General features: G+C 45.4%; 1 protein-coding gene and 1 long non-coding RNA gene across 2 annotated transcripts in view; one reads left to right on the top strand and one right to left on the bottom strand.

Moving 5' to 3' along the window:
• LOC132540822 (uncharacterized) overlaps positions 1-25,441 on the top strand; it is a 478,519-nt gene that overhangs the window by 101,245 nt on the left and 351,833 nt on the right. The gene's annotated exons all lie outside the window — the stretch shown is intronic.
• Positions 6,222-25,441, bottom strand: part of FKTN (fukutin) — a 52,044-nt gene continuing 32,824 nt past the window's right edge. Inside the window, exon 11 of the mRNA XM_060199061.1 lies at positions 6,222-6,762. Within this exon, the coding sequence (XP_060055044.1) occupies positions 6,470-6,762 (293 nt within the window). The 3' untranslated portion in view covers positions 6,222-6,469. The remainder of the gene's footprint in view (positions 6,763-25,441) is intronic.

Below are 25,441 nucleotides of genomic sequence, written 5' to 3' on the forward strand. Positions count from 1 at the left end.
CACTCCCATCCAATAATAAATAAATAAATAAAATTTTAAGTTAAAAAAAAAAAAAGAGTTGGTTTAATAGTAGAACACATGCCTTGCACGGATAAAGGCCTGGGTTAGATTCCCAGCAGAATATTTAATAAAGTGCTCTTTTATACACAGATTCTTATTATCTCTCTATTTCAAAATAATATCGACTGGGAGATAATCTCTTGGCAGAGTGCACACCTTTCCATGTGTCGAGCCCTGGGTTTGAACCTCAGCATCACAGTGTGAACACAATGGACAGCACCAAAGGGAACTCCACAGATGGAGGACAGCTGCTTTGATAGCACTCCCTCTTTCTCCTCGCTCTGCCCTCTAAGATATATATATATATATATATATATATATATATATATATATATATATATATATTTCAATAAAAATTTTTAAAATGTGTCAAAAAGACCACTCCACTATCTTGCACCAGCACAAGAGGCTGGATTCATTTCCCATGTCACATTAAAAAAAAAAGAAGGTGAAGAAGGAGGAGGAGGAGGAGGAGAAGAAGGAGGAGGAGGAAGAGGAGGAGGAGAAGAAGAAGGAGGAGGAGGAGGAGAAGGAGGAGGAGGAGAAGGAGGAGGAGGAGAAGAAGAAGAAGAAGGAGGAGGAGGAGGAGGAGAAGGGGAAGAAGAAGGAGGAGGAGAAGGGGAAGAAGGAGGAGGAGGAGAAGGAGAAGGAGGAGGAGAAGGAGGAGGAGAAGGAGGAGGAGGAGGAGGAGGAGGAGGAGAAGAGAAGAAGAAGAAGAAGAAGAAGAAGAAGAAGAAGAAGAAGAAGAAGAAAAAGAAGAAGAAGAAGAAGGAGAAGAAGAAGAAGAAGAAAAAGAAGAAGAAGAAGAAGGAGAAGAAGAAGAGGAAGGAGGAGGAGGAGGAGGAGAAGGAGAAGAAGAAGAAGTAGAAGAAGAGGAAGAAGAAGGAGGAGAAGGAGAAGAAGGAGGAGGAGGAGGAGGAGGAGAAGGAGGAGAAGGAGAAAGGAAGAAAGGAAGAATGGAAAGAGAAATTAAAATTAAAAACAAGAAAAAAGTTATAGACCTGGCTTTGAAACTCAATTCTCAACTTCCTAGCTATATATAAATCTGAGAAAATCTGTTAGCTTCTCTTAGCCCTGGATTTTCTTCTTTGTAAAATGGAGACAAAACCACCAGCAGGGTTCTTCTGGAGACTAAATGAGATTCATATATATATATTATTTTCCCCCTTTTTGTTGCCATTGTTTTTTTATATTTATTTATTTATTCCATTTTGTAGCCCTGTTTTATTGTTGTAGTTATTATTGTTGTCGTTATTGATGCTGTCATTGTTGGATAGGACAGAGAGAAATGGAGAGAGGAGGGGAAGACAGAGAGGGGGAGGGAAAGACAGACACCCTCAGACCTGCCTCACTGCCTGTGAAGTGACTCCCCTGCAGATGGGGAGCCGGGGGCTCCATCGGGGGCTCAAACTGGGATCCTTGTGCCAGTCTTTGGCGCTTTGCATCACGTGGCTTAATCCGTTGCGCTACTACCAGATTCCCACTAAATGAGATTCTATATAAAGTCAATAAAATGTAAATGAGGTCTGGTGCTCTTGATAATTAATAAAAGCACACGCTGTCTTCCTTATACAGATAAGAAGTATCACAGTTCCAAAGAATAGCACTTTCCGGGGATGGGTGGTGGTGCAACCTGGTTGAGTGCACATATTACACTGCACAACTGGGTTTCAAGCTCTGCTCTGAATCACAAAGTTTGGTGTACTGCCTCTCATCTAGTTTAAGTCATGTTTAAATGACTTGGTCTTTGGTTCTATACTGAAAGTATGAGTGTTCTCAGAAATGTACCCAAAAATACCTAAAATGTGCAAGTTTGAGCCTAAATTATGATCATCTTAAGAGAGAAAATGACTCGCTTTTCTTGTCTGGTTAGCTACTTGGTGTTTTTTTTCCTCAAAAAAGGGTTTAGCTCTCTCACAAGCCAACTCTTGTTCCCTGGGGGGTCTTTTTCAAGCTGAGAAGAAAAGATTAGGCAGGATAAACTAGCTGGATCCTATTGTGTTTGAAGCAGGCAGACGGAAGGGGGAGAAGAGAAGACAGGTTTCTGAAAAGTAGTCTGTCGTCCTAAGAGGTGTTAATGATGACTTGTTGATTTTTTTTTCAAGTGTGTTACCACCCTCCACAGGAGGCAATATAAATCAGTGACTAAACAAGAAGGAAAAGCTCAAAGTAGAAGTCACTGAGAAATTACACAAGTAGTCATTAAATCAAAGTGAAAATTGCACGTAGTAGTTTTTCCAGCTCCAAGGATTGATTGCCACTAATCTTGATTTCAGAGTAATTTTTTTTTTGCCTCCAGGGTTATTGCCGTCGCTGGGTGCCTGCACTACGAATCCACTGCTCCTAGAGGCCATTTTTCCCATTTTTGTTGCCCTTGTTGTTGCCCTTGTTGATGTCATTATTACTGTTGTCATTACTATTGTTGTTGTTGGATGGGACAGACAGAAATGGAGAGAGGAGGGGAAGACAGAGAGGAGGAGAGAAAGACAGACATCTGCAGACCTCTTCACTGCTTGTGAAGCAACCCCTTGCAGATGGGGAGCTGGAGTCTCAAACCGGGATCCTTACGCAGGTCCTTGCGCTTTGTGCCATGCGTGCTTAACTCACTGCGTTATGCCCAGCCCCCCAGAGTAATTTTAAGAGCTTAAAAATTACACTAGGGCATATGATGGCAGAGGAGGGCCTAGTGTGTTTGGGGTTTGTATTGTTATGTGGAAATGATATTCATCTACAGACTATTATATTTTACTATTGACAGTAAATCATTAATCCCCCCAAAAAGAAATTTACAACATAATTACACCAGATACCACTAAACCAGAGACCCTCTGACAGATGCAGGTAAAGGTGTGGAATCTTGTCCCAGGTCTTACCATACCCAACTTTTTTGGACATGGCCCCATGGGCAGTCTAGGAAAGCCCGGGGCAGATTCCAACTCAGAACAATGACTTTTCAATATAGAAAACCTCTGTTCTCTTCTCAGAATAAATATCTTTTTAAATGCATCAATTCAAAACATAGACACATTAAAATAATAAGCTCTATCTGACAGTGATTATCTGAATTTTAAAAAGCAATACAATGAAGGGGGAGGGCCAAAGCCAGCACAATAGCACGTGTTTCATTTAACACGCCCTATAAGCATACTGATCATCACGACTGCTTTTCCCCCTTGCCACCTCAGTTTCACAGCTGGCTGCACGACTCTGCCATTCCCACTGTACTTTGGATTTTTTTTTTCACATAGAGAGTGAAAGCCAGAGACAAAAAGAAGTAGAAACATCAGCACACTGCTTCACCACTCCTAAAGCTTCTTCTTTTTTTAAAAAATATTTATTTATCTATTCCCTTTTCTTGTAGTGTCATTATTGCTGTTGTTATTGATGTTGTCATTGTTGGATAGGACAGAGAGAAATGGAGAGAGGAGGGGAAGACAGAGAGGGGAAGAGAAAGATAGACACCTGCAGACCTGCTTCACTGCCTGTGAAGTGACTCCCCTGCAGGTGGGAAGCCAGGGACTCTGAACCAGGATCCTTACACAGGTCCTTGCACTTTGTGCCACCTGCACTTAACCTGCTGTGACTCCCCTGCTTCTTCTTTTTATAGTGCTCCCTTGGGACAGGGATTTGAACCCTGACCCTTATACATTCTCCCCTTTACCAAGTGAACTATCTCCCAGCCCCCCTTCACCATAATTTATGTGTAGTGTTATCTAGATGGTTCCCCCCAAAAGGTCTACAATAACTGTAACATGAGAGGAAGGTGTCTATGATTTCTGTTGAAGGCAAGGTCACCGGCACTGTTAGTACCATTGCAGTTTCTGATGTACATTCATAGGAGACAAAAATACTAATTTTTAACTAAAGGTTAGTGGAAACAAAAATGTAATTTGTTCCACTGAAATGTAGAAACTCTTTATTCTATCTACCTACCACTAGGTTGATGGTGTCGTGGACCCTATGATCAAGAATGCCTGGGTAGAGGTGAAAAACAGCTCCCAGGGTAGAGCATGCGCCTTTATGAGCAAGGCTCCAGTTTCACACCCTGGCACAAAAATGGGAGTACCATGAGTGTGGAAGGCAGCAGGAGAGCCCCAGCAATGGCAGAGAATGGAAAAATTGAACAAGGGATGTGCTCATGCACGCGCGCGTCCACACACACACACACACACACACACACACACACACCCTTATCTCACAACCTGCTCACAACATCTGAACAGGAGGATTATCATGGCATATGCAGCAGGAAAGTACAAATTTCTATTTATACTGTCACCATTAAATGTAACACATTTAAAAAAAAAGTTACGGGAGTCGGGCGGTAGCACAGCGGGTGAAGCGCAGGTGGCGCAAAGCACAAGAACTGGCGTAAGGATCCCGGTTCGAGCCGGCTCCCCACCTGCAGGGGAGTCGCTTCACAGGCTGTGAAGCAGGTCTGCAGGTGTCTGTCTTTCTCTCCCCCTCTCTGTCTTCCCCTCTTCTCTCCATTACTCTCTGTCCTATCCAACAACAACAACAATGTTAAACAAGGGCAACAAAAGAGAAAATTTAAAAAAAAAAGTTACGTCCCCAGAGAGTGACCAATGCTTCTGGGAGGAGCGACTCTTTCTTTGTGCTGCTAATATTCTCATGATCCAAGCAGATATGTATGTTCCTGGCATTTAGACCCTACGACTCTTTTCTTATAAAGTTTAAACTTCTAGGCATTTGGCCTTGTGTATTTATCTCCTTTTTCATCTTTCTCTTCGATGTAGGTGAAAGCACTCTCCAGAAAGAGGGTGATGGTGTGTGACCCCATCACTGGGCTAGGAGAAGCAGAAGAGTTCAACCTTTTGAATTATTATAAAAGTAGCTAGCACATGTTCAAGAAAGACACAAAGATCCCACTCATAGACAGAAGATGAAAAACAAGACCAGAAGGGGAAACGCAAAGCAGAACTTGGACTGGAGTTGCTATATTGCACCAAAAAGTAAAAGACTCAGTTGTGGGGGTAGGGAGAGTTCAGGTCCTGGGCCATGATGGCAGAGGAGGACCTGGGTGAGGGGCTAGGGTGTTACGTAGAAAACTGAGAAATGTTACACATGGACCAACTTCTGTATTTTACTGTCCAATGCCCTCCCATAAAGGGGGAAAATGAAGTTTAAAAAATTTATGGTCTTGTCAATATTTCCATTTTATAAATAAAAAAATTTAAAAGACACAAAGAGAAAGAAACCCAGCAATCCACAGTCCTTAACAGAATTACTTCATAGCTACCTACTTAACATCCTCCAGCTGCAGTCAGCTAAGCGCTCTCCGGGTTGAGACAGACGAACACAGACAGGTAGCTTTAAAATCGCCACATCCACTATTATTCTTCAAGCCACTTTTCTCCCTTGGACAGTCGTACACTCGCCACATAAGCACGTCGAGTCCGAACACCGGCTCTAGGTGGCCCGGGGCATGGTCCCTCAGGGAGCCAGCAGAATACGCTGCCCACCAGGTCCAACCTGCAACCACTGCCACTTTACTGCCCCGTTTTTGTCTTTTCTTCCCAAAGCCTCCGGGGGCTCACCTTTTGCTTTCTCTCACCCCGTGGCTCACCTTTTGCTTTTGCTCACCACGATCCCTCCCTGACCGCTGCGCCCGGCCCGGCACGATGAGGACGTCGTTGGAAACACGGAGCTGCAGTGCCCGCGGGTCGCTCGCCCGGACGCCAGCGTGGTGGAAGCTCCCTGAAAATGCTCCCGGGGTGTGCGCATGGGGGTCCCCGGGCAGCCCCCGGGACGCGCGCGTCCTGGTGCAAAGGACCCTTTAACCCCGAGGAGGGGCCGTGCCGCGGATCGCCCACGATCGCCCCCGATAGCCCCTGGGCCCTCGCCTCTGCAGACCCAGCGCGCCCACCCAGTGCGCCCCGGCCCGGGACGCGCCGCCTTTATAGGCACCGCCCCTTGGCAGCGGTCTCCAGGCTCCCGGCTCCCTACTCCCTACCCCTACCCCACTCTAGCTCCTCCCGTTTCCCTGCGCCCTGCTTCCCCCGGGGGCCGGCCCATCCTGTGCCCTAGGTGGTGGTGCACCCGGTTAAGCGCTCACATGACAGCGCGCAAGGAGCCCGGCTCAAGCCCCTGGCCCCCACCTGCAGGGGGAAAGCTTCAGGAGAGGTGAATTAGAGCTGCGGGTTAATATTTTATTATCTTTATTTATTTAGTTGTTAGAGACAGTCTGGAATGGACAGGGAAGGGGGAGATAGAGAGGAAGAGAGACAGAGAGACACCCGCAGCCCTACTTCACCACTTGTGAAGCTTTCCCCCTGCAGGTGGGGGCCTGGGGCTTGAACCTGGGTTCCTGTGCTTTGTAATATGTGCGCTCAATCAGGTGCGCCGCGACCCGGCCCTCTTTAACAATGGTTTTTTTTTGTTTTTTTTTTTAACACAGGGACCAGGTGGTAGCACACATGGCGCGAAGTGCAAGGTCCAGAGCAGGGATCTGGGTATGAGCCCCCCAGCTCCCCCACCTGCGGGGTAGGGGTGGCTTCACAAGTGGTGAAAAATGTCTGCAGGTATCTTTCTCTCCCCATCTCTCTCCCCTCCTCTCTCTATTTCTCTCTGTCCTATCCAACAACAACAATAGCAATAACAACAACAAGGGCAACAAAACAGGAAAAATGGCCTCCAGGAGCAGTGGATTCGTAGTGTAGGCACCGAAACCCAGCAATAACCCTAGAGGCAAAAAAAAAAAATTTTTTTTTAATTATCTTTATTTTCTCTTTCCCTTACTGTCTCCCTCTGCCCTCTTGGTTTCTGCCTCTATCCAATAGATAAATATACATAAAATTTAGAAGAATTTAAAAAATGGGAGGGGGGCCAGGGAGTGAAGAGAAGCCTTGTTTGTGGAAACCTTGGGTCAGAATTGAACTGCAGGCTTCCTGACAACCCTACTCTGCAGACAAGCTTAGTACCTCCTCAGAAAGTCCTTGTCGGGTTTCAGTTCATCAGAAATTACTCATTTAAACCCCAGTCCGTCCCACCGATTCTAGTCTGAGAACCACTGATTCTGGGGCTTGAATTTGGAATCTCATTTCTATTCATCCACCCACACCCTCTTCTGGGAGATTAATACAAATAGTAAATTAAACAGCCATGGTACCCCCAAAGAGTCACATTTATTCTGTTCCTTCCTGTGAATGGATTTGATTACTTGGGGGATTTCTACTTCTCTATTTGTGTCCAGAATGATCCTATGAAAACCTTTCTTTTTTTTTTAAATATTTTTTTCCCTTTTTGTTGCCCTTGTTTTTCATGGTTGTTATTGTTGTTGTTATTACTGTCGTCGTTGTTGGATAGGGCAGAGAGAAATGGAAAGAGAAGGAGAAAACAGAGAGGGGGAGAAAAAGAAAGACACCTGCAGACCTGCTTCACCGCCTGTGAAGCGACTCCCCTGCAGGTGGGGAACCGGGGCTTGAACCGGGATCCATGTGCACTCAACCCACTGCGCTACCACCTGACTCCTTGTGAAAACCTTTCATAGCTGTCTAATACACTCAGTGTGTGTGTGTGTGTGTGTGTGTGTGTGTGTGTGTGTGTGTGTGTGTAGAGAGAGGGACACACACACACACACACACAGAGAGAGAGACAGAAAGAGATTTTAAAAAATAGCAGTCAGAGCATGTGGCACCAAGGATGGAGACCAAGAACCTCAGGCATGCAAGCCCAGTACTCTACCCACTGAACTATTTCTCCAGCCACAGGTTCAAAGCCTCCTCTCTCTCTCTTTTCAGAAAAAGGTCTTTGTATTTATTTATTTATTTTCCATTTTGTTGCCCTTGTTGTTGTACTTATTGTTTTTGTTGTCGTCGTTGTTAGCTAGGATAGAGAGAAATGGAGAGAGGAGGGGAAGACAGAGAGGGGGAGAGAAAGACACCTGCAGACCTGCTTCACCACCTGTAAAGCGACTCCCCTGCAGGTGAGGAGCTGGGGGCTTGAACCAGGATCCTTGCTCTGGACCTTGTGCTTCGCACCATGTGCGCTTAACCCAGTGCGCTACCACTCAACACCATGTGCGCTTAACCCAGTGCGCTACCACTCAACCCCCAGGCTCAAAGCTTTCTAGTGGTCTCCTGTTACCCCACCCCCTTTCACCAGCCTATTTCTTCTCCTGGAGCTGAGTCCACTGCTTTGACCACTGCTGTTTGCAGACTGCCAAGCACTTCTTTCCACTCCCTGAAACACTTCCCCCAAGTCCTTTGCTGCCTCTTTGCCTGTTGATTCATTAGTTCATTCACTCAACGAATCATCAGCGAGTTCCTGACATGAGTCAAGTCCTATTCCAGGTGCTGAGGACACCTTTGAAGGCGTCAAACACAAACCTTGCCTTCTCAAAGCTGAGATTTTGGGGGCCTTTACTCAAATGTCACCTCAGTGAAGGTTCTCTCATCATAGTATTGAACATTGCATCTTCACGTGGACACAAGAACACTTCCCCTCTTCCCTTCTCTGCCCTTAGCACTTATCCTCATTTAGGAATAGTTTACTTGTTTGTCCTGTCTGTCTCCTCAGCCCAAGAAAGAAGCATTCATCAAATAGTTGGTGAATGAATGGGTGATGGCTTTATTTTTGAAAGTGATTTTTTTTTTAATAGGAAAGAGAGAGCAATCAGCACTGTTCCATGGATTATGGTGTGCTATTTGTTTTTGCCTTTTTTTTTTTTTTAATTTTTCCCTTTTGTTGCCCTTGTTGTTTATCATTGTTGTTGTTGTTGTTGCTGCCGTTGTTGTTGGATAAGACAGAGAGAAATGGAGAAAGAAGGGGAAGACAGAGAGGGGGAGAGAAGGATAGACACCTGCTTGACCTCCTGTGAAGTGACTCCCCTGCAGGTGGAGAGCTGGGGGCTCGATGAGATCCATGCATTTTCAGCCATGTGCACTTATCCCACTGCACCATTGCCCGGCTCCCTCTTTCTTGTTTTTTTTTGTTGTTGTTGTTGTTTGTCATTTGTTTTGTTTCAAAGGAATGGCAGGGGTCAGACCAGGGCCCCACTATGTAAGGCATAAGCTCTACCGATGGAACCACTTCTCCGGCCCCTAGTTATTAATTTCTAGGCATCATAGCATCATACTCTCTGAAGGACCCAGCATAGGGTTTGCTCAATAAAGTCACAGATGCCTTACAGGTTAGTGGACAAAATCCAAGGATTCTGGGGTTGCTTTACCCAAGCTGAAATCACAAGTCTACCCACTTGTGTGATTCTAGGAAAATTGGGCTACTTTGGAAGGGGCCGGGTGGTGGCGCACCAGGTTGAGAGCACATGTTACAGTGCACAAGGACCTGGGTTCGAGCCCCTGGTCCCCACCTGCAGGGGGAAAGCTTCCTGAGTGGTGAAGCAGTGTTACAGGTGTCTCTCTCTGTCTCTCTCCATCTCTATCACCCCTTTCCTTCTCAATTTCTGGCTGTCTCCATATAATAAAGGAAGATAATTAAAAAAATATTTGAAAAAAAGAAAATTGGACTACTTTGAAAAATGACAGTGATTAAAATTGTGAGGATTAAATTATAAAAACTAAAGAGATAAAGCAGTTAGCACTACAGCTCGCACACAGTCAGGACACTGGATGTGGGTGGTACATTATATTACTGTTAAAAGGCTCAGTTCCTGCCCCCTGAGCTTATATGACCCCATTCACAGCCTGGAGAGGCTGCTCTGCCCAGTTCCAGGTTCGACCATGTGACTTGCACTGACCAATGGAATACAAAGGGAGCTAGCTCCTTCACTACCACACAAAGCACAAGGCCCGGCTAAGGATTCCAGTTGGAGCCTGTGGCTCTCCACTTGTGGGGGGGTGGGGGGGGTCACTTCACAAGCGGTGAAGCAGGTCTGCAGGTGTCTATCTTTCTCTTCCCCTTCTCTGTCTTCCCCTCCTCTCTCCATTTCTCTCCAACAACAACAACAACAAGGGCAACAAAATGGAAAAAATAAATAAAAGTAACTGTTGGACATGAACTTGAAGAAAAACAAAAATCAGGGCTGAGTGACTCTGCACCCGGATCCGCACACATGCTACAGCGCACAAGGATGGGGAGGGGTCAAGTTCTTGGTCCCCGCCTGCAGGGGGAATGCTTCACGAATGATGAAGCTCTGCTGCAGGTGTCTCTCTCTGCCTCTGTCTCCCCCCATTTTTCTTTGTCTCTATCCAAAGCAAGTAATATATAGAGACAAAGAAAAACTGGGGGAGAATATTACTTGCTTTGGATAGAGATAAAAGAAAAATTGGGGGAGAATATTACTTGCTTTGCATAGAGACAAAGGAAAACTGGGGGAGATAGAGGAGGAAATATATATATGAAAAATATGTCAACCCATATTTGAGACCTTGGGGGAGCTATGGTGGTTTTCGTTATTGAGGGAGTGGGTGGATGGGGAGGCATAGTGCTTTAGTGGTGGGAGTGATGTGGAATTATTTTTTCTGTTATCATATAATTCTGTAAATCGCTATCAAATCACTAATGAAAATAAAGGTTAACAGTGACTGTTGCTCGGGTTCATTATGAAAGACATCTTTGGGGAAAGTTCATTAGCCTAAAGCCATGGAGTAGAGTCCTAACTGAGCAACCACAGACCTCCAGGAACACAGTGAGGAAAGACCACCCGCCCGCCACTTATCGCACCAAAGTCAAAGGCTGGGGGGGGGGGGAATATAGGTCCAAGAAGGATGACAGAGGACCTAGTGGGGGTTGTATTGTCATATGGAAAGCTGGGAAATGTTATGCATGTACAAACTATTGTATTGACTGTCCAATGTAAAACATTAATTCCCCAATAATGAAAAAATAAAAAAGAAAGAAAAAAAAAAGACCGCCACTGAGACTTCTAAGACTTGGGGTTTTTCCCACTTGCCCTTTCTCCAAATAACCCCAGTGTGGTTTACGTTACAAATTTAAATGTGTCGCATGGATTTCTGGGTCCTCAAAGGGCAGGATGGTGAAAAACGTTTTCTTTCTAGCTCCAAAGAGCTCAGTCTTCAAAAGGGGGCCAAGACACAACAAAAATGACTAAGTACAAGATAGTCTCCATACCAGAGAGTGTAAGTTTGGAGTTAGGTTAGAGAAAGCAAAAAATTCGAGCTGGAAGATAAATGATTGCTTGTGGGGGACAGCATTCAAATTTGGGACCCAGGACATTGACTCCCAAGCCATCACTGCCCCCCCCCCAATTCTTTGTCTTGGGTCACCCCCTCCGTGCTGTCCTGATCTGTGAAAAGTCTTATCTATATAATGTGGACTCCCAGCCCATATCTAAGGAAAAATCCCATGGAAGTTCTGGAGATAATCTCTGGGCCATTTCAGCAGAAACCCAGGGATGCAGGACAGCCAGAGTGTGGACTTGCATGGGACAGAGCTGCTGGCTGGGCATGGAAGATGGCCAGGGCACAGCTGTCAAAAGCAGAGAACTCAAAGCAGGAGCCCCTGGTTGCCTGAGTGTGAGAATGGGACAGGCTGGATAGGAATTACCTGTACAGGCATGGAGGACAGAACTGTTGTGGGAGGGTATCTGTGTACCTTGAACACCTAAGTTTAGAGTCCAGGAGTGGGGAACATCCAGCCCACAGGGTGAAATCATCTGGTTACCAAGGCAACCACAAATGGGACCCACAATTCATTAAGTGCTCACTATTAAGTTGATGTTATTGTATGGCCCGTGAGTGGCATTATAAATATCCAAATGGGGGGCCAGGCAGTAGCGCTGCGGGTTAAGTGGAGGTGGCACAAAGCTCAAGGACCGACATAAGGATCCCGGTTTCAGCCCCCGGCTCCCCACATTCAGAGGGTTCACTTCACAAGCAGTGAAGCAGGTCTGCAGGTGTCTATCTTTGTCTCCCCCTCTCTGTCTTCCCCTCCTCTCTCCATTTCTCTCAGTCCTATCCAACAACAACGACAGCAATAATAACGATAAACAACAAGGGCAACAAAAGGGAAAAAACGGCCTCCAGGAGCAGTGGATTCATAGTGCAGGCACCAAGCCCCAGCAATAACCCTGGAGGCAAATATATATATAATTGGGGTGCCAGGTGGTAGCACACCAGGTTAAGCACATATAGTGTGAAGCACAAGGATCCTGGTTTGAGCCCCCATCTCCCCACCTACAGTGGTGTCATTTCACAAATGAAGCAGGTCTTGGGGTATCTATCTTTCTCTCCCCCCTGTCTGTCTTCCCCTCCTCTCTCAATTTCTCTGTCCTATCCAACAAAGACAGCTATAACAACAACAATGAAAGAAAGATGACCGCCAGAAGCAGTGGATTCGTAGCACACCACTGAGCCCCAGCCATAACCCTGGAGGCAAAATAAAATAAAATAAAATAAAATAAACAATTATATTAATTAAACAAATATCTAAATGGCGGGGCCAGGCAGTGATGCAGCTGGTTAAGTGCACACATCACAGTGTGCAAGGACCCAGGTTCAAGGTCCCTTTCCCCACCTGAAAGGGAAATCTTCACGACTGGTGAAGCAGGGCTGCAGGTGTCTCTCTGTCTCTCTCCCTCTCTATCCCCCTCCCCCTCCCCCTCTCAATGGCTCTATTCAATAGTAAATAAATTTAAAATCTATATCACCCTGCATAAACTTTTAAGTTCCAAGGGCCATTAAGAATGGCAGTGTGGAGGATGGGTTGGAGAGAACGTATTAGCTACTTTGAGCACAGACACAAAAAAACGGTCTTTAAAAACACCTAGAATTTGCAGTCAGTCAACTTCCCTGAAGTGTCCTCTCTCTGCCCTTCTGCTTTCTTTGTGAGGTGGGCCAAAGGGGGTGGGGTGGGGTGGGGAGAATTAATTGCTGCTTCCTGGTGTCTGCACCTTTCCATATTGCTGTTCATCTTAGCCAAACATCTTTGAGATCATTTATTTTCTTAGTGGCATCTCTGCAGTTGAAAAAGGAACTTTGGCAACCAGGCAGCGAAGTGTGTGATCTTAAAAGAAACACACCAATGAGTTGTAAAATAGGATCTGAGCCAACTTGGGCAAGGATAAGGACCACAGCAAAACAGAACAGAGCTGTGTTTGCACTCTGGTGCCTCAATGCTGGTCTCACAACCTTCTCACACGGTATCAACTTGCATCTTATGATTTTTTTTTTCTAAACGGAGGAAACCATTTGGGGTGCCCGATTCCACTAAACGTGGATGATGCTTCAAAATGATGGGCCTTCCCCAGTGTGGAGAGTCTTGGTGCTGGGATTAGTAGGAAAAAGAGCTGAAGTAGGAATTTACATAATCCGATTATGGGGATTAGGTTGGGGCCCTTCTAACTGCCTCTGTGTGCTTGAGCTAAAACCCTTACTATTCATGGGCTCTCACCACCCCCTGGAGAGACTGCACCTGCAGGCTCCCTTTGCTCCTGAGGAGAGACCTGGGGTCTGGGGAGGGAAGGGCAGGTCACTAAGGGAGCTGGCGCTTTGTCAGGCCTTCTGGTTTTATTAGTTTAATAGATCTGTCTGGATTAGCCTGTGAATACTGGACCTCTATTCTTGTATACGGGCTACATCAGCTTTAGGAAAGGCCAGACTTGAGGTTTTCAGAAAGGATTTCTGTTTGCCCAGGTGGCTGTGGACCACCGTCACTTTGTCTTGAGGTCAAGCATCCGCCTTATCCTGCCCTAACTTCCTCCTCCCCACTCAGTCTTAACCTCCTTCCAAATCCCAGTTCTGCAGAGCCAGCCTCAGTGCCTCTGTCTCTCCGTTTATCAGCATCCATCCTTCTCTTCATCATCTATCTACTGTGTAACAGACGCCTTAACCTATCAAACGAATTAGCTGGTTCTTGATAGGTGATAGAATGTACTCGCAAATCCCTCTGTGCAGGTATTGTTCCTCCAAGTGCTCTCTTAAATCAGTTTTGGCACTTTGAAAAATAAACTTTGACGTTTGCAGATTCTTTGGGTAAAGTGTCACAGAGGGTCACCCAGCGATGATTCTTCACAATGGTTTGTAGATATATTCACAACGTCGATCCTCTATGAACCTAAGACTTCTGGTTTATTTCACCTGCTAGCACTGTGTGAAAATTTCCTTCTACTATTTTGTATCTATTTCACCCATTTGGTTTTCCTTCAATGTTTACTTTAGATTTTTTTTTTTTTTTGCCTCCAGGGTTATTGCTGGGGTTCGGTACCTGCACTAGCATCCACTGCTCCTGGGGGCTACTTTTTTGCCTTTTTTTTTTATCACTGTTGTGGTTATTACTATTATTGATGCTATTTCTGTCATTGTTGTTGGATAGGACAGAGAGAAATGGAGAGAGGAGGGGAGAGAGTGAGGGGGAGAGAAAGACATCTGCAGACCTGCTTCACCACTTGTGAAGAGACCCCTTGCAGGTGGGGAGCCAGGGGCTTGAGTGAGGATCTTTCCGCCGGTCCTTGCGCTTTGCGCCAAGTGCGCTCAACCTGCCACACTACCGCCCGGCCCCCACTTTAGATTTTTTTTTTGGAAAAAAAAACTTATTTATGTATTTATTATTATTGGATAGCGACAGCGAGAAATTGAGAGGAGACAGAGAGGGAGAGAGAGACAGAGAGACACCTGCAGCCCTGCTTCACTACTTGTGAAGCTTCCCCCCTGCATGTGGGGACCAGAGGCTTGAACCTGGTTCCTTGCACACTGTGCTGTGTATGCACTTAACCAGGTGTGCCACCGCCTGGCCCCTTACTTTAGATCTTTATACCTTGAATACTAAACATTTGACATAAACGTCTCATCAAAGATCTTTAAACCTGAGACACTAAACATTTGACATAAAAGTCTCATGCAAGTTTCACTGCCCTACCATTGTATCCTATATTGTATTGTATTTATCATGAATCCCACTTCATCTCTGTCTCACTTTTTTTTTTTTCTTCTCAATTCTGGTTATGGTGGTGTTGACTTCAGAGTCTCAGGCATGAAAGTTTTTTTGCATGACATTGTGCAATACTTGCTTTTAAATCTGCATTTTCTAAATAAAACTGTGCTATTCTTCTAGTTTGCAGATGTGTGTGAGTCTACTTGGTGCTCAGTTTCCCTTCCTGTGAAACTTGATTTGTTAAATTTAAATTCCTGGGAGTTGGGCGGTAGCGCATCGGGATAAGCGCACATGGCACAAAGCGCAAGGGCCTGCGTAAGGATCCCGGTTTGAGTCCCCAGCTCCCCACCTGCAGGGAGGTTGCTTCGCAAGCAGTGAAGCAGGTCTGCAGGTGTCTGTCTTTCTCTCCTCCTCTCTGTCTTCCCCTCCTCTCTCCATATCTCATTGTCCTATCCAACAACAACAACAGCTATGACAACAATAACAACTACAACAAGCTCAACCAGGGCAACAAAATGGGAAAAATAGTCTCCAGGAGCAGTGGATTTGTAGTGCAGGCACTGAGCCGGCAATAACCCTGGAGGCAAATAAATAAATAAATAAATAAATTCCTTTGAGTCTTTGGGTTTTATAAAGCGACGCCATTTTGTTTGTTTGATTGTTTGTTTTTTTTTGTTGTTTTTTAACCAGAGCACTGCTCAGCTCTGGTTTATGGTGGTGCCGGGACTTTGGAGTCTCAGGCATGAGAGTCTGTTTGCATCACCATTATGCTCTCTGTCCCCGCCCCAGGTGACACCATCTTCATGTTGAATTTTTTTTTTTCTTAGAATAAATTTCAATTTACTTTACTTGCTTACTGGCTTGCACCAACCCACGATGAATGTCAGGAAGGAAAGGATTTAATTACATTTTCAGCTGATTCCCCCGACTGTGCTCACAGCATGTAAAAGCTTCTTGATAAGACATTTGTTGAATGAGTTCAGGACAGCAGCGGCCTACAGTCTGTTCAGCCTGCCGTCCCAAAAAACACAAGAGGTTGTGCAGTAACTGAAGGGTCCGTTCCAAGCTGACACTCAGCATCTTATGTGTCAGGATGCTGCTTTGGCTTTCTCTCTCCACAGCCTCTCAAAAGTGAATAAATAGAACTTTAAAAAAGAGAGAGGAGAAGAGAAGGAAGTGGGAAGGAAGGAGGCAGGGAGGGGAGGCTAAAAAAGGCTGGTGGCGGCAGTGCTGACCAGAGGGGCTGAGGGCTTGATCTAGGAGGCACTAGCTCTGGGCCAGATGACAAACGCTGTATTTCCTGTACCCAGCACCTAGGAATCACAAAAGTCAGGGGCTGGCTGGTGGCACACCTGGTTGAGTGTACATGTTACAATGTGCAAGGATGCAGGTTTGAGCCCCCTGGTCCCCACCTGTAGGGGCAAAGTTTCAGGAGTGGTGAAGCAGTGTTGCAGGTATCTCTCTGTCTCTCTCCCTCTTGTCTCCCCCTTCCTCTCAATTTCTGGCTGTCTCTATCAAGTAAATAAAGACTCATGAAAGTCATTTCACCCAATTTTATAATCTAATATGCGGAATCTCACTTGTATGAGAAAATGGTACAGTATGTTACTATTCTAGATAAAGCAAAATACTGCTCTGAGACAAGTTAAATACTAAAAGGTGTCTCCAAGGCAACAAGTCTCTGGTGTGCTGCTGACTATTTCACTAGAGGTTCTTAGACAAACATCTTTACAGTGTCAGCACAGCCTATAAATTCTTCCCTCCCCTCCCCCTTCTATTTTCATTCAATAGGACAGACAGAAATTGAGTGAGGAGAGGGAGACAGAGAAGGAGAGAAATGAGAGACACCTGCAGACCTGATTCATTGCTCGTGAACTGTCCTCCCCCGTAGGTGGGGAGCGGGGTCTCAAACCCGGGTCCTTGTGCTTAGTACTGTGTGCGCTTAACCGCTTAACCAGGCACACCATACCAGGGCCCAGAGGCTGTAAATTCTTCTGAACGTTAATGTTACTTGGTTCACAGGACCCACCGGGCAACTCAGTGATTAGTTCACCTCCTCTAAGGCTCTTCCCATCTCTTCTCCTTAATTCAAACAATACAAACAACACTACTATTACCAACAACAACAACAGTAAAGCAAACAGCTTCCAGTGAAGCAAGTCAGATAGGAAGTAGGGCACCTGGTGTGACATCACTCACACCTCTTCCAAAGCCACCAGGGAGGAGTGCTGAAGAGGGAAGGGCCCAGGTCTCCTTTTATAAAGAGAGGCTTTGCTGTTGGGACAGTTATGATGGAATAAGAAAGATGCCAGGATCTACAGACCAGTGTCTCTGACATACATCGGATTTGTGGCCCTGAGTACACTCAGTAGATCTGAAGGTCAAGGGAAAAGTTTATCAGTTCAAGAGGAAACGAGGCTATCGTCCATTCACGGGGACTTCCCTCCCCAGCAACTGTGACTCCCACTGACCAAGGAGAAATATCAATCCTCTGTTATCCTGACTTGGAAGACTCTTAAGCAGCAACATGCAGGGGGTCAGATGGTGGCACACCTGGTTGAGCACACACATTACCACATGCAAGGACTCGGGTTCAAGCCCCCTGCTCCCCACCTGTGTATGTGTGTGTGTGTGGGTGGGGGGGACACTTCACGAGCAGTGAAGCAGGTCTGCAGGTGTCTCTCTTTCTCCAGCTTTTGTTTCCCCTTCTCTCAATTTCTCTCTGTCCTATTAAATAAAATTAAAAGAAATAGAAGAAAATGGCCACCAGGACCAATGGATTTGTAGTATTGTTACCAAGCTGCAGTGAGAGACCTGGTGGCAATAAAAAAAAATAAATAGAGAGTTAGGCAGGAGCGCATCGGGTTAAGCGCAGGTGGCACAAAGCGCAAGGACTGGCATAAGGATCCCAGTTCGAGCCCCCGGCTCCCCACCTGCAGGGGGATCTCTTCACAAGTGGTGAAGCAGGTCTGCAGGTGTCTGTCTTTCTCTCCCCTTCTCAGTCTTCCCCTCCTCTCTCCATTTCTCTCTGTCCTATCCAGCGACTACGACAACAATAATAACTACAACAATAAAACAACAAGGGCAACAAAAGGGAACAAATAAGTATTTTAAAAAAAGAAGAAGAAGAAGAAGAAGAAGCAAACACCTAATCTCAGGGATGGTCCTCCATTGGATCCAAGCCCTTGCTTCTTCTTCTTCTAGTGTTTGCCCTTCTTCCACAGCCAGTCAGCAGCGTCAGGTTGAGCCTGATGTCAAGTTTCGAGACCTCCTTTGAATCTGGAGAGGTGGCAGTCATTGACTGTGTGGGTCATAGTCTGTCTGGAGCCGCAGGGGCAGTTCGGGTCATCTCTGGCCCCCCAGCGATGGAACATAGCAGCGCACCGGCCATGGCCCGTTCGATAGCGATTGAGGAGGGCTCAATCATAACGTGCCAGGTCAAAGCCGGGTTGACGCTTGCAGGGGTCTGTGATGAGGTGTTTGTTCTTGACCTCGGCTGACTGCCAACTCTGTTTCCAAGAGTCTGGAACAGAGAAGTTCAGTGTAGGCGTAGGGGACCAGATTGGGGGACGAGACGTCAAGCGTTGGACAGGGTGGGCGAAGATATCCGCGTATATTGGCAGGTCTGGTGGAGCATAGACGTGGGAAATGAACTTAGATGATGCCGCATGAATATCTGGCAGGGCGATGTTGCTAAGAACTGGCAGCCATGGAACCGGGGTGGAACGGATGGTTCCAGAAATGATCCTCATGGAGGAATATAATTTGGAATCGACCAAGTGGACATGGGGGCTACGGAACCATCCTGGGGCACAGTATTCTGCAGTGGAATAGCATAATGCCAGAGAGGATGATCGTAGTGTGGAAGCGCTCGCGCCCCATGAGGAGCTGGCCAGTCTTGCAATGATGTGATTCCTCACGCCCACGTTTGCTGCCGTTTTTATGAGATGTTCATGAAATGACAGGGTGCGATCGAGAGTAACACCAAGATAGACTGGCTGGGCTTCATGCCGATTCTCGTATCGCCAAGCTGCACATTAAGCTCACGCGAGGCCGAGGCATGGTGTAGATGGAAAACAGATGATACCGTTCTTTCTGAATGCAAAGGACAAACCACACAGAAACAAATAGGGGAAAATGATCCTTGACAATTAAGAGTCAGATTCACAAAGGTTCCCTGCACTGTTGTTTGACGACCGACCGGGGTGACGCCTTCCCTTCCTGGTTCCTATGTCCACTGTCTGCCCTTGCACTTTGCCTGGGATAAGAAGAGGGATGTGGTTTTTGGTTTGGACTAGAAGTAGAGACATTTATTATGGAATCTAGACTTACGGATGCTTTGTCACTTTCTCAATGAACTCAGCCACAAGTTAATAGAGGGGCCAGGTGATGGTGCACCTGGTTGAGCGCACTTTACAGCATGCAAGGACCTGGGTTCAAGCCCTCAGTCCCCATCTGCAAATGGTGAAGAAGTGCGGTAGTTGTGTGTGTTTTTTTTTTTTAATATTTGTTTATTCCCTTTTGTTGCCCTTGTTGTTTTATTGTTGTAGTTATTATTGTTGTAGTTATTGATGTTATTGCCATTGTTGGATAGGACAGAGAGAAATGGAGAGAGGAGGGGATGACAGAGAAGGGGAGAGAAAGACAGACACCTGCAGACCTGCTTCACCGCCTGTGAAGCGACTCCCCTGCAGGTTGGGAGCCAGGGGCTCGAACTGGGATCCTTACACCCATCTTTTCACTTTGCGCTACGTGCGCTCAACCCGCCGCACTACCGCCCGACTCCGTTTCTCCTGTTTCCGTCTTTCTAACTCCCTATCATACCTTTCCCTCTCGATTTCTGACCATCTCTATACGATAAGTAAATAAAGATAATAATAAAAAAGTCAATAGAATTCGAACAACAAATTTACCCTGTGAATCTGTTTCCTACACTCAGAATAATAAATACTCATCGCTCTCCTGTGGCTTATGTAGGATAAAGTTTTGAGAAATACCAACTGAGGGGCAGTTTAGAATCTGAGAAAAGACCTTTGTTTTTGTTTGTTTTATTCCTAATGTCTGGGGTTTCCCTGGGCTTCACTCTTGCAGACTTTTGTTTTCCTTTCTATCTCAGAAAGGGGGTTGGTAGGGCGAAGGAAAGAGAAAGAGAGACAGAGAGGGAGAGAAACAGCGAGGAGAAACATCACAGCACCATTCCATCTGTGAAGCTTCCCTTAGGAAGGAGTTCAAAGCGAGTTCTGAGGGCTTCCCCCCAGGTCTTCCGACATGGTAAAGTATGTACTCCACCATCTTTGTCCTGTTTGCTTTGGCTTTGGAGGCAGGCTGAGTAGTAATTGAACCCCAGCTCCCATCCAAGTTATCTGAGCAAATTAAGTAACCTCTCTTAGTCTCAAATTTTTCTCAGTTGTAAACTAAAAATAATGTCAACTCCACATCATACAGTGAAGCCTCTGTAAGTGACAGGGTCAAGTTAACCATCTAGAGCAAATGTTTTAAAGTAGTGCTTGTAGGAATCTAATACAGCTGCTAAGTCACTATGTTTTATTTCTGTTATCAGACAAAATGCATATGAAAGTTAGGTGGGGTTATCTTGACATGTCTCTTTTAAAAAAATATATTTATTCCCTTTTGTTATCTTTGTTGTTTTATTGTTGTAGTTATTATTGTTGTTGTCATTGTTGGATAGGACAGAGAGAAATGGAGAGAGGAGGGGAAGACAGAGAGGGGGAGAGAAAGACAGACACCTGCAGACATGCTTCACCGCTTGTGAAGCAACCTTCCTGCAGGTGGGGAGCTGGGGGCTCGAACTGGGATCTTTATGCCAGTCCTTGCTCTTCACGCCATGTGAGCTTAACCCTCTGAGCTACTGCTCGACTCCCAACATTTCTCTTAATGTTCACTAAAGATAGCTTGCATGTTTAGCCCCCATTTGCCTGGTCTACTAGCCTGGCTTCTACCGTCCTTCTGGTTGCTTTGGGTCCCGTGCTGCTAAGAAACATTTATTCTGTTCCGCTATTTGACACAAATAGAAGCCAGGAGTGGGTGAGGAGGTGAAAGAAAACCTGCTCTTTAGTCTCAGGCTCTTGTAATTCATTTTTACTCTCTAGTTTCTCAGATCCTTGGTGACACCTAGCCACAGCCATAGCAACGTACATTTCCCATCAAGATACTCGGTGTTGAGGCCAGGTGGGTAGGTCTGTGTACAGCAAATGTTGATCACTGGAGAGAATGCAGGGCACTGAACTGTCTGCAACGTAGTTACCAGTCAGAGATTCACACAGCCCCAGGAGGCCCCAGGTACAGACAGTCACGAGACTGGACTGGCTCGGCCTTGACTGTCTAGGCCTGGAGCAATGAATTTCCAGCCTATCAACCAAAGGACAGTGGGAAGGCAAAGGGGCGTGGGGGTGAGTAGAGTCAGGTATTGGGGAAAAGCAAGGGAAGGCTGGATGTCCTCTTCTCCTTAGTCCCTGGCCTTTGTCTGAGGGGCACACACAGGAGTCTCCCAGGTGAGGAGTAAGATACTCTGTGGGCATCAGATAAGCGTTCAGCCTTCTTGCAAAAAAAAAGCAAACACACTGAATACTCCCCATAAAGTCAATAAATGCCAGCTTTATCAGCTGTCTTCACACCCCACTCAGTCTCCTGGGGACCGGGCTTGAAATGAAGGCCGTGGCTTCAGGGCTGGAGAATGGAGGTACAGGGTGTGGGGAGGAGCCTTAGGCCCCTGGACTGAGTTTCAGGCAGGTGGCAGAGGGCATCTGCCAAGGCTGAGCTGCCTGAAGGCCCCAGCTTCCAGACTGAAAAATCCCAAAACAACACACACACACACAACACACACACACAACACACACACACACACACTCTCTCTCTCTCTCTCAATTTCTCTCTGTCTCTATTCAATAGTAAATAATGTCAAGGCCAAAGCTTAGGAGTTCTCCATTTTCCCCTGTGAATTTTGTGGCTTCAGGTCTCATGTTAAGCAGTCTTTAATCCATTTTCAGGTTAATCTTTGTTAGTGGTATTAAAAGTGTTTTGTTCCATTGTTTTCCATGTGGATACTCAAAACTTCCCAGCAACAGTTACTGAAAAAACATTTTCTTTTCTTTCTTTAAAAAGGACTTGTTTATTATTATTAAAGAAAACAGAGAGAGAGAGATTGAGAGAGAACACAGGAGAACACCACTCCAGGACACCGGATGCTGGGTACTGAACCCAGGACCTTATGCAGAGGGGTTTATGTTTATGCTTCAACTGCCATTCCCAGGCCATAAAGCTTTTTCTCTCGAGTGTTCTTGGCTCCTATGTCAAATATCGATTGACCATATATCCCTGGGGTATTTCTGGACTCTATTCTATTGGTCTGTGTGTCTATTTTCATACCAGTACTCAAATGGCATATATATTACTATATATTTTCTTTTTTTTAAATTTTTTTAAATATTTATTTTATTTATTTATTCCCTTTTGTTGCCCTTGTTGTTTTATTGTTGTAGTTATTATTGTTGTTGTCGTTGTTGGATAGGACAGAGAGAAGTGGAGAGAGGGAAGGGAAGACAGAGAGGAGGAGAGAAAGACAGACACCTGCAGACCTGCTTCACCGCCTGTGAAGCGACTCCCCTGCAGGTGGGGAGCCGGGGTTCGAACCGGGATCCTTATGCCGGTCTTTGTGCTTTGCGCCACCTGCACTTAGCCCGCTGCGCTACAGCCCGACTCCCTATTATATATTTTCTTTTTTTTTTTTCTATTATATATTTTCTATAGCACTGTAATGTAGTTTGAAATCAGGAAGTACAATCCCTGCAGCTAGGCTCTTCTTTCTCAGAACTGCTTTGGCCATTGTTTTTGGCTACTGGATCAATGATGCTGTCTATGTTTTAACGTGTCTATCTGCTGCCTGTCTATTCTCTTGAATAAAATATCACTTGTCCATTTTCTTTTCTTTTTAAAAGATTTTATTTATTTATTAATGAGAAACATAGGAGGAGAAAGAACCAGGCATCACCCTAGTACATGTGCTGCCAGGGATTGAACTCAGGGTCTCATGCTCAAGAGTCGGATGCTTTATCCACTGCACCACCTCCTGGGTCACCCACTTGCCCATTTTCTAATCTGACTTTAAAACTTTGAGTCTCTGGGTTCTTACATTAAGGAAGTCTTTGCAAATACTTCCTAATGTATAGCTCGACTTTTTCTGTTTCACTTGGGTGTTTGCAGAGTAGCAGTTTTTTTCTGAGAAAACAACAACAACAAAAAAAACCAGCTTATTTTTTCCTTTTGTAAATTGTGATTTTGGTATCAAGCCTAAGAAAAAACTTTTCCCATAGCCTCTTGCTAAGTTTTCTCCTAGTCTTTATCCCTAATAGTTCCATTTGTCCATTTAAGTATGTGACACACTCTGACCTGGTTTTTGATACAAAGTGTAACATTCAAGTTGAAATTACTCATTTACTTATTATTTTTTTGGTGATATATATATATATATATATATTCCCTTTTGTTGCCCTTGTTTTATTGCTGTTGTAGTATTATTGTTGTTATTGATGTTGTCATTGTTGGATAGGAGAGAGAGAAATGGAGAGAGGAGGGGAAGACAGAGGGGGAGATAGACACCTGTAGACCTGCTTCACCACCTGTGAAGCGACTCCCCTCCTTGTGCTTTGCGTCATGTGCACTTAACCTGCTGCACTACCGCCCGACTCCCTACTTATTGTATTGTCTATAGACGTCTACTTGCTCTAATGCCATTTGTTGAAAATAAGTTATCCTTCCTCGACTGAACTGCTTTTGCATTTTTATCAAAAGTCATTCAGCAGGGAAAATTAAAGCTTATGCAGAAGACTCTCATTCTTGACGCTTCAAAGTCCCTCAACTCCCCAAAGGAAACGTAAGCCAGAGCTGAGCAGTCCTCTGGGGGGGGGATCAGGTGAGCACACCTGTGTGCCAGTTTATGGGTTCTTCAGTCTTCTCCACTGACCTGTATTATCGCCTTACCAATACCTATTTCCTCCCAGTTCTGGAATCCAGAAGTCCAAGATCAAAGTATTACCAGGGTTCATTTCTTCTTTGGTGTACATTTGGTCATCTTTTCCTCCAAACTTCACACAGCCTTCCCTACTTACCCATTGTCAAAAGATACCAGCCACACTGGATTATGGATTATATTCACCGAACTTAACTCATTTTACCGTCACTATCTCTTTGACAGCTTCTGGCAGCAGTTGCCTCTTTTTTTTTTTTTTTTTTTTTTTCAGATACGCACCTTTTAAAAAAGTTTTATTTTATTTATTTATTTTCCCTTTTGTTGCCCTTGTTTTTATTGTTGTTGTAGTTATTGTTGTTATTGATGTCGTCGTTGTTGGATAGGACAGAGAGAAATGGAGAGAGGAGGGGAAGACAGAGAGGAGGAGAGAAAGACAGACACCTGCAGACCTGCTTCACTGCCTGTGAAGTGACCCCCCTACAGGTGGGGAGCCGGAGGCTCAAACCGGGATTTTTATGCCAGTCCTTGTGCTTTGCGCCGCCTGTGCTTAACCTGCTGCACTACCACCTGACTCCCCAGCAGTTGCGACTTTGCCACGCGGATTTCTCTGACCTAGGAACATGATCTGCATCTCTATTTCGGTCATCTTTTCACATTCTAGCACAGGAGTGGGGAACTTCCAACCCGCTGGTCTGCACGATCATTTGGTTGGACCCTGCCCAGGTGGTCAATGCTTTTTCCACAGCAACATTAAATTATATATATAATGTATATATTAATATATGTATATATTAATTGACGGTTTTCTATGGCCTGTGAGTGATGTTATAAATATCCAAACGCCCCTTGGCAGAAGAGTTCCCCCACCCCTACTCTTAAGACATACACTTCACTTGCAATTGTCTTAAAACACAGAGAAATGCCGTAGGCCAGTGAGATAGTTCATCAGGTAGGGTGCCTGTCTTGCCGTAAATGTGGCCCAGGTTTGAGCCCAGCATATCACAGGAGAGGACTGTGACCCAGGGGAAGCTTCAGTGCTGTGGTATGTCTCTCTCAGTAGGTTCTAGGGGTTATGTCCTCTGGGAATTTGGCAAAGCCTTCTTTTTTTAAAAAATTTATTTTTTATTTATTCCCTTATTTTATTGTTGTAGTTACTGATGCTGTTGTTGTTGGATAGGACAGAGAGAAATGGAGAGAGGAGAGGAAGACAGAGAGGGAGAAAGACAGACACCTGAAGACCTGCTTCACTGCCTGTGAAGCGACTCCCCTGAAGGTGGGGAGCTGGGGGCTCGAACCAGGTTATTTATTTATTTCCTTTTGTTGCCCTTGTTGTTTTATTGTTGTAGTTATTATTGTTGTCATCATTGTTGGATAGGACAGAGAGAAATGGAGAGAGGAGGGGAAGACAGAGAGGGGGAAAGAAAGACACCTGCAGACCTGCTTCACCACCTGTGAAGCGACTCCCCTACAGGTGGGGAGCCGGGGACTCGAACTGGGATCCTTATGCCAGTTCTTGTGCTTTGCGCCACATGCGCTTAATCCACTGCGCCACCACCCGACTCCCAAGAAATTATCTTAATAAAG

This window comes from Erinaceus europaeus, chromosome 10 (assembly GCF_950295315.1).
Source record: "Erinaceus europaeus chromosome 10, mEriEur2.1, whole genome shotgun sequence".
Taxonomy (NCBI): Eukaryota; Metazoa; Chordata; class Mammalia; order Eulipotyphla; family Erinaceidae; genus Erinaceus; species Erinaceus europaeus.